A 14078-nucleotide genomic window follows, 5' to 3' on the forward strand; every position below is an offset into this window, starting at 1 on the left:
AGCAAGTTGATCAGCAGATGTCACAAAGGGAATACAAATCAATCCATCTTCTAACTTTTCCTTGATAAAATGCCTATCCACCTCAACATGCTTGGTACGATCATGCCGTACTGGGTTGTGTGCTATGCTAATTGCAGCCTTGTTGTCACAATACAACATCATAGGAAGACGAATAGGAACACCAAGATCTTGTAGCAAACCTTTGAGCCAGAGTAACTCATAAATACCTTGTGCCATAGCTCGAAACTCTGCTTCGGCACTAGAACGAGCAACTACATTTTGCTTCTTGCTAAGCCACGTGACTAGATTTCCACCTACAAAGGAGCAATACCCAGAGATAGACTTGCGATCCGCAGAACCAGCCCAATCAGCATCAGTGTATGCCTCTATCCGTAGGTGACAATGTGGAGACAGAAGAATGCCTTTTCCAGGAGCTGACTTCAGATAGTGCAAGATACAAAGAACAGCCTCCATATGAGAAGAGTAGGGATCATGCATAAACTGACTCACAGTACTCACGGCGACAGTAATGTCAGGACGAGTGTGTGAGAGATAAATCAGCTTCCCTACAAGTCTTTGGTACCGGCCTTTATCAACAGGCTCACCCTCTTTTTCTTTGAGCCGTACAGTAGGGTTCATAGGAGTATTTGAAGGATGGCAGCCTAACAACCCGGTTTTAGCCAATAAGTCTCGGACATACTTCCTTTGGGAGAGAAAAATGCCTTTAGAAGATCTGGCCACCTCGATCCCAAGAAAGTATCGTAGCTTCCCTAGATCTTTAATCTCAAATTCTTGTCTAAGGAAGGTCTTCAACCGTCTGATCTCATCACCATCATTGCCAGTAACCATTATGTCATCAACGTAGACTATAAGAACAGTGAGTTTTTCACCAACCCTCTTTATAACGAGTGTGTGATCATCATTACTCTGCTTATAGCCCACAGAAATCATGGTCTTGTGGAACCGGCCAAACCATGCTCGAGGTGACTGCTTCAGCCCATATAGTGCACGCTTCAGCCTACACACTTTTCCTTGGTTTTTGTCACAAGAGAACCCTGGTGGAATGTCTATATACACCTCCTCATCCAGTGCTCCATTTAGGAAGGCATTTTTTACATCTAGCTGCTGCAAATCTCATCCAAGGTTGATTGCACAGGATAATAACACACGAATAGTATTTAGCTTCGCAATAGGTGCAAAGGTTTCCTGGTAATCAATGCCGTATGTCTGAGTGAACCCCTCGGCCACGAGTCGTGCCTTATACCTATCCACAGTGCCATCCACCTTCTGTTTCACCACAAACACCCATTTACATCCAACGGTTTTCTTCCCAGGTGGAAGAACCATAAGCTCCCATGTGTTATTTTTCTTCAAGGCCTCCATTTCTTCCATCATTGCTACCTTCCACTTTCCATCTGATAGAGCTTCGTGCCAATTGTTAGGAATACGAACAGAAGAAAGAGAAGAAACAAAATCACGAAAGGATGGGGAAAGGGAGTCATAAGAAACCACATAAGATATGGGATGTTGAGTGCAATTCCTGACACCTTTGCGAAGAGCAATAGGTAACTCAGGAGAAGGAACATTACCAGGTGGAGAGGCAGGTTTTGGATCCAGGTTCGGCAATTGGATGGGTACTGGAGCAACAGTTGATTGAACCTACTTATGTTTCCTTGCATAGGTCTTCACAGTACTGTCATCAATCCTCCTCTGAAATTCACTAATAGTCCTCTGGACAGGAGTCTGGACTGGGGTAGTTTGCTCCCCCTGAATAGAGATGGTCTCCCCCTGACTTTGGGGGAGTACTAGGAGCAGGCTGAACTGGTTCAAACTCATCGTAAACAGACTGGAGTGGAGGTAGAGAGTCTATAGTCAGCACATCTTCACTAACACTCTCCTGAAAAACGACATCCATGCTGAACAAAGTCCGGCGGGATGGAGGGTAATAACATTTGTACCCCTTCTGTGTAGCAGAGTAACCTAAGAAAATGCAGCGGAGACTACGTGGTTCAAGTTTACCAGGGGACCTTGTATCCCTAGCATAACAAATGCAGCCAAATACCTTAGGGGTAACTATAAAGGAAGAAGAGCCAAGTAATAGCTCAACAGGGGGTTTGGAATGAAGAACCCAACTGGGCAACCTATTAATTAAATAGGCTGCAGTAAGGACAACATCCCCCCAATAAAGGGAAGGGACATTGCGAGCAAACAGAAGAGCTCTACCTACCTCCAGGAGGTGGCAGTTTTTCCTCTCAGCCACACCATTTTGGGCTGGAGTATCAACACAGCTGGTCTGATGGAGGATTCCATGGGCAACAAGGTATTTTTGGAACTGACCTTCCATATACTCTGTCCCGTTGTCACTCCTCAAAATTTGAAGAGTGGCATTAAATTGGGTCTTAACCAACTGGTGAAAATGCTGAAAACATGAAAAAACTTCATTTTTTGTGTGCATAAGGTAGACCCAAGTGAACCTAGAATAGCAGTGAATAAAAGTTACATACCACTTATGACCAGATAGTGAAACTTTTCTTCTAGGACCCCATACATCAGTATGAACAACATGAAATAAGGAAGAAGATCTTTTATTAGAAATGGGATAATTTGAACGTGTCTGTTTAGCCAAGACACAAGGCTCACAAAAAAAATCTTCATTATTACAATCTTTAACTAATGCTGGAAGTAAAGTGGATAAAGTACCTAAAGGGGGATGTCCTAGTCTACAGTGCCATTTGTGTAATTCAGAAGAGAAAGATGCCGAGTGACAGAGCCTAGAAGGTAAAGCCTGGGTAGATGCAGGGTCTCCATCAAGCAGGTACAATCCGCCATGCACTTTACCAGATCCAATCGTCTTCCCTGAGTCCAGTTCCTGAAAAACACAATGAGTGGGAAAAAATGTCACTTTACAATTCAGAGATTTGGTGATACTACTAATGGAAAGAAGATTAGTGGTAAACTTGGAAATATGCAACACAGATGACAGTGTAAGAGAAGGGGAACATCCAATGGATCCTTTCCCTGAGATGGAGGAGAGGGACCCATCAGCAATTTTGACTTTATCTTTACCAGAAGCAGGAAAATATGTATTAAAGAGGCTGGAAGAACCTGTCATGTGATCAATAGCACCAGAGTCTATAATCCAAGGAGTGGAGACTACCGATGCACAATGACCAGTAAAGGAAATACCTGTACGGGCAAAGAAGGAACCTGAATTGGCAGCAGATGTAGTAGATGCAGCAGATGTGTTCAACAGACGCCGGAGAGCTTGGAGTTCTTCCTGGGAGAAACCAATGTCAGCAGTGGGAGCTGGAGCTACACTTTCAGTGTGATTGGCTTTGTTTTTAGACTTAGCACGACCACGTTTGGCCTCAAAATCAGTAGGCTTCCCATGTAATTTCCAACACTGAGCCTTAGTGGGATATGGTTTGTGGCAATGATCACACTTCACAGGCTCTTTTGCTGTAGCAGTAGCAACAACACTGTCAGGAGAAGGATCTGGGGTGGAGCCAGTAGCCTGTAAGGCTGATCTCTCAACTTTGGGAGTAATCATCATAGCAGCCCTACGTGTCTCTTCACTGTGAACATAAGAAAAGGTCTCCTCTAAAGTGGGGAAAGGAACCCGACCAAGAACTTGCACCCGAATAGGATCATAATCATCATTAAGGCCAGCCAAAAAATCATAGACCCGAAACTGATCCACGTAAGAGTGATAGGCAGTAATGTCAGCAGTAGTAGTAGGTTGAAACCGAGCATAGTGATCCAATTGCTGCCATAAACACTTGAGGGCAGCGTAGTATTTAGTGACAAACATCTCCTTCTGAGTAGTGTTTTGGAGTGTCTTCCGGATTTCATAAACCTGAGCACCACTACCTGAACGACCATAAGTTCCCTTGACAGCAATCCATATCTGAGTAGCAGTGTCAAGGAGGAGATACTGACTAGAGAGGTCAGTGGTCATAGAATTCAGAACAAGGGACATCACCATAGCATCGTTGGCAGCCCATTTAGTACGAGCAGCACCTTCTTCAGTAGGCTGTTTGGTGCCAGTAAGATGGCCAGTGAGTCCCCTGCCAGCCACGGCTAAGGATAAAGATCTGGCCCAAATTAAATAGTTCGCACCATCAAGCTTAATGGTAGCAGCATAGGGAAGAAAGTCAATCCTAGTTTGACCATCTCCTCCAGAAGTAGCAGTAGTCATCTCTGAGTCACCCATAATTCAGCCAGGCAGGGATCGATCCACTAATTTGAAAAATCTGATCTTCAAAAAAAACTGCAGCAGATGTGGCTGATAAACAGGTTGAGTGTAGCAATATGATATGGGAATTGTCCCTCAAATAATCTCCCCAAACAGGCAGCCCAAAACCTAAGATCGATATGGTGTCAGGGTTTTTCAAAACCCTGACAGTTGAGATCGATAAAGGGAAAAGAGGGGCTGGAACTTGAGGGGCTTCAGTATTTGATGATGTAGCTGTGATAGATGCTGTCCAAAGGCCTGCCAGTAGTGCTCAAGGTGAACAATCAACCTCCCAAATCGATAGGGTTAATTTCCAAAAAATAGGAGCAGTCCAAATATCGCAAAGAATAAAAACAGCAGCTATCGTGAACTGTAATTAGGGCATATAATGTGAGGTGGGATGGAGGGCAGCAACTAGATCATAATGGGATCACCTCATTAGTGCTGCCCTTGAAAGATGGAGAGAACCAAGGAAGGGGGAAGAAGAAAAAGAAAAAGAATCGATGGAGAAGGGCGGAAGAGAAGAACGATGGAGGGGGGAAGGTTTTGAAACCCTAGATCAGAGAAGATGGCTCTGATACCATGTTAACAAAACCAGAAATAGAGGAATGCTTGAATGATCGATGTGATCAGCCAAGCCATATATTTATAACTTCAAAAATTACATCAAGGTGACAATTATACCCCTGCCATAGCCGACATAGCTAGGCAGTACATAAAAACACAAAATAAAACACCAAAGTGACCAGAATACCGTGTGTACATTATTCAACAGATAGATGTTTAACCATTGCTTTGACCATATTCTTGTTCATTATGCAAAAACTGAGAGCTGATGGGCTCAAGAAATCTAGTTAAGCTAAACTTGTAACCATTGCTTTGACCATATTCAATTACGAGAGTTGCTGCTTGGGCTGCTGACGTGCCCTCCTTGCTGCCAGTCCTTTTCTTGTTTATCGGTTCTTAAGTCGATGCTCCTGCTTCTTCAGTTGTAGCTGCTGCATCGTATTCCCTCTTAATTCTCCAGATCTAGATCTTCTTTACTTTCCGGATCTAAACTTCTTTCCCATTGTATTGATATGACTGCCCTTTTAGTCTTTTAGGCTCTAACCTCTGTCAACATAATCTTGTAATGATATTTTGCAATTGGAGTTGGTTGATAATGATATTTTAGTTTTCTTTAATATTGCTTTTATGTTTCCTTTTGTCAGTTATAACTGTTAGATTCAATGATCTTGTGTTCTTAATATTCTGTATTTTTTTAATTTTTTTTTTAATTAAAGGTTATCATTTTTATGATGAAATGGTTTGTCAGGTTACATAGCGTACAACTTTGTCATAGGAGCTTATTCATATTGGGGGCCAAAGGCTGGGTATGAAATTTATCATATGGTAAGCTGGCCTTAGTCTTTAATTTATAGTCACGTATCAGATGTCACCCTTCGTAAACTGAATCCCTGAACTTAATTTTGCAGTACCATCATTTCAAATAGGAAAATCTTAGTACTCAGCTTTTAGTATTGAACAGTTGCAAGAACAGGATGACCAACATAATCTTGTAATTCCATTATCATTATATGCTATTATGTTGTTCTCTTTTTAGTGTTGCACATATGGTTCTTTTGTCCAAGGCATAAAAGTATGTTGAATGATGAATAATATTTTGATGCTCCTTTTTTTAATTTATAAATAACAATTTATTGAGTTTGTTCTTCTGCCACTTGGTGTGTTTTTTTTAAGGAGGGGGGGGGTGTTGGGATAAGCAACGTAACAGAATTTCATTAACACCAATGAAGAAGCATGAATACAAAGTCACATTCAGTGACAGACCATTAACCTCAAAATAACCTACTAGTATGTATAAGCAACATAACAGAATTTCATTAACACCAATGAAGAAGCATGAATACAAAGTCACATACACTGACAGACCATTAACCTCAAAATAACCTACTAGTATAAACTACAAAATCCCATACACTCCAACTTTTCATCACCCTCCTTGGATTGTTGTTTGATTAGTCTTCCATACTTTGATAAACTATCTTTTTTTTTTTTTGGATAGATAACAAAGGTCTCCCCCCACCCCCACCCCGCGGAAGAAAAAGATAATGGTACAAGAAACAGGACAGGTAGCTGAGGTAAAAGAAACAAAAAAGTGGAGGCTAAGTTCATGATGTAATAGCCCACATGCCAATTTTTCTGAAAACCAACCTGAGCAACCCTTTTTGGAGGCAGGTTTGATGAGTCAACTGGTAAAAACCATCCAGAAGTGAATGGGTTGATGTAGTTTTATTGTCCTATTTTTGGACCAGGTGGTGGGGTCAACTGGTTCAACCTGCTGGGCCAATCAGGGCCTTAGCTCTGATATGCACAGAGATTGCCCAACTGTTCCATTGCTAACTAATTCACGAGCTAAATATTTCACTGTGTCTTATCTTCCAAGAGTAAAATTTCCTTCAGCATACAAGTAGCTACCTTTCCTTATGAGATGATGATATCTCCAAGCCCCACCCGCCTGAGACTGCATCCACCAAATCACCCCTAGATAATCACGCTCGACCATAGTGTTCACCGAAGCATAAGAAAGAGACTTCCAGACACTTTTTTTTTTTTTTGGCTTTAAGCTACGCCATGATAGAGGCTTCATGTGGGAGTGTACCCCTGATTTAGCTTTCTAGGGCTTAACTACAATGGAAGTTGGTGATTTAGATATAGAGCTGATTGGGGTTCTAAGAAATAGAAGAGATTTGGGGGGGGGGGGGGGGGGAAGAAATTAGGTACTGTTATGGGACCACGAAAGTACCCATGAACAGTAACATTGAAGAAATAAGAAGAAAGGGAAGGAAAGAGAAGAGGAGAGAGCAGCAATAAACAGACAGCAAGAGTAGCCAATTGTCGCCAAACTGGCCCAATATGTGGGCAGCAAACACCACTAAAAGAAAAACTATGAAATTTATCATTCAACCACTTAGCTTGGACAGTACCCTTGCCTTTGTGTAGATAACAATGTCTTGAAAAATACAAAGCAGCAAAAATTGAAACTTTCTAGACTCTGAACTTACTAAAACCAAACTCCAAGACTACAAATTTAGGAACTCCCTAGAGTGCTCCCCAAGTAAAGAAGATAAAAATTAGGCTAGAACTTCCTATTGATGGTTATTTGATATCTAGCAATAAAATTGTCATCACAGCATGTTACCCCTTCAATAACATTGCCATTCCTTCACCAAAACTTGTCTAATTTACAATATCTTGGTCCTAAATCACACCCAAAGGACAGGTTTTGACCCTCCAAAACCTAACCCAAAGATAGGTGACGGAAATAGACTCAAATAATGGCTCGAGAACCTTTGAAACTTGCGTTGTTTTGTAACAATAGTGTTAATAGGAAAGAATAGAGCTCAATGCTTGGATGTGTTAATGAACATCCAAGCCCCTTTATTTATAACAGAAGAGGGGAAAGAAAAATTACAGAATTGACCCAACACTGTTCACGTGAGCAGTGCCACAGCCCTAATTACAATTCTACCCTTGCTCAAAATACTCTCACTTATTCAAACACTCCCCCTCAAGTTGGTGCATAAATATGAAACATGGCCAACTTGACTAAAATAGGATGAAAGACTTTCCCACTCAACCCTTCAGCGAACACATCAGCCAGTTGATTAGCAGACTTCACAAAAGGAACACAGATCTGTCCTTCCAGCTTCTCTTTGATGAAATGCCTATCAACCTCCACATGCTTGGTATGATCATGCTGAAACGGTTTGTGAGCAATGCTAATGGCAGCCTTGTTGTCACAATACAACATCATTGGGAGATGGACAGGAACACCAAGATCTTGTAATAAACCTCTAAGCCATAACAGCTCATAAATGCCTTGTGCCATAGCATTAAATTCTGCTTCAGCACTGGACCTTGCTACCACGTTCTGTTTCTTGCTACGCCAAGTGACTAGATTTCCACCTCCAAAGGAGCAATAACTAGATATGGACTTTCTATCAGAAGATCCAACCCAATCAGATAACGAAGAATACAAAGAACAACATCCATATGAGAGGAATAAGGATCATGCATGAACTGACTTACCAAACTCACAGCAATGGCTATGTCTGGTTGTGTGTGAGAGAGGTAAATAAGCTTCCCTACCAGCCGCTGGTAACGATCTTTGTCAACCGGTTCACCCTCTTTTTCCTTGAGTCTTGTAGTAGCCTCCATAGGTGTATCAGCAGGGTGACACCCTAACCCCGTTCTCAAATAATAAATCTAGGATATACTTCCTTCGAGAAAGAAAGATGCCCTTTTAAGATCGTGCAACCTCTATCCCTAGAAAGTACTTCAGCTTTTCTAGATCCTTTATTTAAATTTCACGGCCAAGGAAAGTCTTCAACTTGTTGATCTCATCATTCCCTGTCACCACAATATCATCCACATAGACTATGAGAATGGTTACTTTATCACCATTCCTTTTGATAAACAGAGTATGGTCAACATTACTTTGCTTATATCCCACAGAAATCATAGCCTTATGAAATCTTCCAAACCAGGCTTGAGGTGATTGCTTTAACCCATATAAAGCACGTTTCAACTTACATACCTTGCCACTGGTTTTGTCACATGAGAACACAGGTGGAATGTCCATATATACCTCATCTTGAAGCTCTCCATGGAGGAAGGCATTCTTCATATCCAACTGTTGTAAATCCCATCCCAGAATTACTGCACAAGATAGTAACACTCTGACAGTGTTTAGTTTAGCAACAGGTGCAAAAGTCTGGTAGTCAATCCCAAATGTCTGAGTGAACCCCTTTGCTAATTGCCACTAACCGTGCCTTGTATCGATCCACAGTGCCATCAACCTTCTGTTTCACCACAAACACCCATTTACATCCAACTAGTCTTTTCCCTGGAGGAAGAACTACAAGATCCCATGTATCATTTTTTTGCAATGCTCTCATTTCTTCCATCATTGCTGCCTTCCAGTTTCCATTTGCAAGAGCTTCCTGCCAATTCTGGGGAATACAAACACAAGAAAGGGAAGAAACAAAAGCACGAAAGGATGGAGAAAGGGAATTATAGGAGACAACATGAGATATAGGATGTTGAGTACAAGTCCTAGTACCATTGCGACGAGCAATAGTTAACTCAGGAGAAGGGGTTTTACCTGGAATTGGAAGATGATCCGGATCTTGAGTCGGCAACTGAATTAGTATTGATGCTGTAGTGGATGGAAGCTGCTTGTATTTGGAACATCCTCTCTGATATGTTTTGAGATTTGAGTCATTCATTCTCTTTTGAAATTCTCCAATGGTTTTCTGGACTGAACAAGAACTGTGTCATTACCAGTATCCAAGGTCTCCCCTTGTGTGGAATCCTCTTCATTAGATGGTATGTGAGGGACAGGAGTGGGTTCAGGTTGGTTTTACACGGGAGCCTCAAGAGGGAGAGGGGCCCCAAGAGTCAACACCTCTTCACTGGAATTCTCCCCCTAAAGAGGTGTAGTGGTATAATAGGAAAGGGTTTTATGGAAAATGACATCCAAACTCACCATGGTATGACGGGTGGGTGGATGGTAACATTTATAACCCTTCTGGGAGGGAGAATAGCCCAAGAAAATGCACCGAAGGCCACAGGGTTCAAGTTTACTAGGAGACCGAGCATCCCTAGCATAACAAACACAGCCCAAAACTTTAGGTGGAACTATAAAGGTTGAGGAGCCAGTTAAAAGGGCAGCAGGGGTACAGGAGTCAAGGACTCTGGTATGCAGCCTGTTAATAAGGTATGTTGCAGTAAGAACAACATCCCCCCAATATTGGGGAGGAACATTATGGGCAAACATAAATGCTCGAGCCACCTCGAAGAGGTAGCAATTTTTTCTTTTGGCCACTCCATTCTGGGCAGGAGTATCCACACAACTGGTTTGGTGGAGGATCCTATGGGCAGCAAGGTAGTTTTGGAACTGACCCTCTATATACTCTTTGCCATTGTCACTCCTCAAAATTTTGAGAGTGGCATTGTACGGGGTCCGAACTAATTTTTGAAAATGCTGAAAACATGAGAAAACATCCCTTTTATTATGCATCAAATACACCCAGGTACTCATAGAGTGGCAATCAATAAAGGAAACAAACCAACGATGGCCAGAAATAGAAGGTTTCCGACTAGGACCCCACACATCAGTATGAACCAGATTAAAAAGGGAAAGACTTCTTTTATTAGAAATAGAATAAGTTGAACTAGTCTGTTTGGCTTGAACACAAGCCTCACAGAAAAGGTCATCCTTATTACATTGTTTAACTAATGCTGGAAATAAATGAGATAAAATTCCTAAAGGGGAGTGACCTAATTGATTATGCCATTGTTGAAGTTCAGAAGAGACCAATGAAGTTTGATGAAGGGGAGATGATGGTGGTGGTGAAGGAGGACGACCATCATCGAGCAGATATAATCCACCATGCACTTTACCCCATCTGATCGCCGCCCTAATTGCCAGATCCTGAAAAACATAGTGGGAAGGAAAAAACAAGTCACTTTACAGTTCAAGTCACGAGTAAGACTACTAATGGATAGAAGGTTAGTAGTAAAATTAGGTATATGTAAAATAGAGGATTAAGAGATAGAGGAGAGAGAACCATCAGTCACCTGAACTTTGTCTTTCTTAGAAGTTGGTGAATAGCGATAAAAGAGGCTAGAGGATCCGGTCCTGTGATTAGTGGCACCAGAGTTTATGTTCCAAGGGGTGGAGACTACTGATGCACAATGACCAGCAAACAGACTACCTGAGTGGACAAAATGGGAACCTGAAATGGCAGATTGATTGACAAGAGTCGATGTAGTAGATGTTGCAGAGGCCTGTAACATACGACGGAATTCCTGAAGTTCATTCTGGGAGAGACCAGTGTCAGTAGAAGGAGTCGTGAGAACAGTCTCGGTATGATTGGCTTTGTTTTTCAATTTCCCACGAGTAGAACGCTTGGCTTCAAAATCAGTTGGTTTACCATGAAGCTTCCAGCAAGTGGCTTTAGTGTGATAGGGTTTATTGCAGTGTTCACATCTCACAATCCCTTTGGAAGAATCACTAGAAGCAGTAGGAGCAGCAGCGGCAACAGTCTATAGAGCAGATCGGTCAGTGATTGGACTGTGTAGCATAGCGGCCCTACGATTTTCTTCAAAAAGAACTAAAGCATAGGACTGCTCCAAGGTAAGGGAATGGAACCCTGCCCAAAACCTGAACCCGAAGTTGGTCATATTCAACATTTAAACCAGTCAAGAGTCATAAACCCGAATCTTGTCAACATACTTGCGATATGCAACAATATCGGTTCATTAGTGGGCTGATAATCTGAGTAGTGGTCCAGATGTTGCCATAGACTACGGAGGACAGAATAATACTTAGAGATGGAAAGGTCTTTCTGAGTGGTGTCATGAATCTTCTTGGAGTTCATCGTTTCTAACCTGTCCATAAGTTCCTTTGCAACCAGCCAAATTTGAGTAGCAGTTTCGAGTAGCAAATTACCATTGGCCAGATCTGGTTGCATTGAGTTAAGTGAAAAAGACTTGACTTGAGAGTCATTGGAGATCCATCGATCCTGAAGAGGACCTGTGAAACCCAGTCAAATTTCCGAATAAATTTTAACTTTTGGAACTTGTGTGATTTTAGGTTCCAGCTTTTAGTTTATGCTAGCATCGACGCTATGGACTATATCGGTCGAGGATATAGACGAATCCCTCGACACACCCATGGAGGACTCCAGGGATTCTTCTCAGCTTGCTCTGTTGGAGTCAGAGGACCCCCGTGAAACCCCGCACCGGAGTTACCTGTGCCGGATCTGCTCTCTGGAGGTCATGCAAATGCTCTCCCTCAATTAAAATTATTGTAAGTGTGAGTTATTTATATTTATATAAGTGTTTTGTACGACCGATTAAGATTAGAGGGGGTGTCTATGTAAATTTGCCCCTGTGGGACCCACTTTCCCAGTGGAGAACACTGTCCCGGACATTTACCCGTGTCCGGATCACCTTTGTTGTCGCATGACATCACCCAGTGCTTAGATTAAGGCTTTAAATACTGAAATACAGGTTTAAATATAATTTATAGACCAATTGACCAAACTGCCCCTTAGTAGTTAAGTGAAATCTATATATATCAAAACCTATTAAAATCTATCACTATTCACATCTTAAAGAAACTGAAAATTCGTTCCAGCTTAGGAGAGAAAGAAAGAAAGAGGAAAAGAGAAGAGAAGAAGAGAGAAATTGGGGCTGCTCTTGAAGGCTTACCTCTTACAACCGAACCTGAACTTGAATCTCCATTAGAAGTGCTTCCAGCACTTGTTCTGCCTCTAATTTCTGGTAAGCCCTGAGAATCCTTGCTGTATCCTTCTCCTTCTCCTCTAAGTTTAGTTTCTTTTTAGTCTAAATACACCTAAGATGGCTGGACTCCATTAAAGCTTCAAAGTTAAGCTTGAATAATTAGATTTTGTTGTGAGATTGGGCTGTTCTAACTAATTCCAGCCCAATCAGACCTGAAATTGAGTGTTAAACTCTAATTAGACCTTAAGTGTTGAAGTTATTACCTGTATAGTAAACCCTAACCTAGCTGAAGAAATTCCTAAATTAACTAACTAATTATGAAATTGAAAACCTAGGTAGACTGACCCACCTTGAAATGATGTTAAAACATCAATTTGGGCCCATGCATGTAAAGATCTGCCCAAAAATAGCAAAAACCCCAAATTCGGACACACTCCCGGATGGAGTTGCAGGTCCATGGGCGGTCGACCGGCCCTGTTGGAGTCTGCATCCGGCTGGTCCTTTTTGGTGCCCTTGCTGCCCTGTTATTTTGGAATTGTCCTGACTTCAAATTAGACCTAATATATATTGTGTTGTTATGATATTAGGGTCTGTTTCTCTGCTGTCCTTGTGTGCTTTGCTGACCTATTGGGGAATTACCTAGTTGAATTAGACTTCGATCCAGGTAAGGGGACTTTGACCTTAATTTATGTGTGTTTGTCATCTTAATTTCTATATTGTGTTGATTGCCATACCATGCATCATTATAACTGTATCTGAGACATATAGTTTCCTAGCTTGTTTTTAATGCATTAGAATGCACTGTGAACTAGGCTGCATATGAGCATGCTGCATTGCAGTGCACTAATATATTATTTATGTGAAATTAGTGATGATAGAAATCAGTACTCTATAACTTAATCCATGATTGCAACATCCTAATTAGATTGCACTGGGTTAGGTTGTTATTTATAACCCAGTACTACGCCCCTTACCAACAGGGGGAAAGGTGTTAGACAACCCGTGGTACAGCCGAAGGGACATGCCGGGGTGCCATCATCTGTCCCATATTAGCGTGTCTGCTCTGCTGTGGGAATAAACAGACAGGGTTGGCCATTGAGGGTTTGTCGGGTCCGCTGCCTGGTGTCATGCCGATCTGGCGGGTCCTCACCGTAGTAGAATGGTTTCTCGGGTGACCGATGTCTGGAGCTGCCTTGTGTCATGTCTTCCAGTTGGTCATTGGGGGTTTGTCAGGTTAGCTGCCTTGTGACTGTCTTTCTTGGCGGATTTTCTTCGAGGTTAGCATCTACTACTCATAGTACTTAAACCTCATGAGACTTAGTGATTGTGCTAAGAACATATTAGTTAGGACATGCATCATGAATTTATTGTGTATGTATGTTTCCCCCACCCCTTACTGGGCTCAGTGGAGAGCTCACCCCAATGGACGTCCTTCTTTTATAGACGAAACTGCTACCGTTGCTGTTGCTGCTTCTGTGGGGACTTCTCCTAGCGAGGATGTTCTTCCTGCTTCTGGAGTTCTTACTCC

General features: G+C 42.0%; 1 protein-coding gene across 4 annotated transcripts in view; it reads left to right on the forward strand.

The window, feature by feature from the left end:
• Positions 1-14078, forward strand: part of LOC122659828 (probable sphingolipid transporter spinster homolog 2) — a 75472-nt gene that overhangs the window by 39796 nt on the left and 21598 nt on the right. For all 4 annotated transcript variants that reach the window (XM_043854966.1, XM_043854963.1, XM_043854965.1 and 1 more), the window contains exon 11: positions 5550-5626. In XM_043854966.1, coding sequence (XP_043710901.1) covers positions 5550-5626 — 77 coding nt within the window. The remainder of the gene's footprint in view (positions 1-5549; positions 5627-14078) is intronic.

This window comes from Telopea speciosissima, chromosome 4 (genome assembly GCF_018873765.1).
Source record: "Telopea speciosissima isolate NSW1024214 ecotype Mountain lineage chromosome 4, Tspe_v1, whole genome shotgun sequence".
Taxonomy (NCBI): domain Eukaryota; kingdom Viridiplantae; phylum Streptophyta; class Magnoliopsida; order Proteales; family Proteaceae; genus Telopea; species Telopea speciosissima.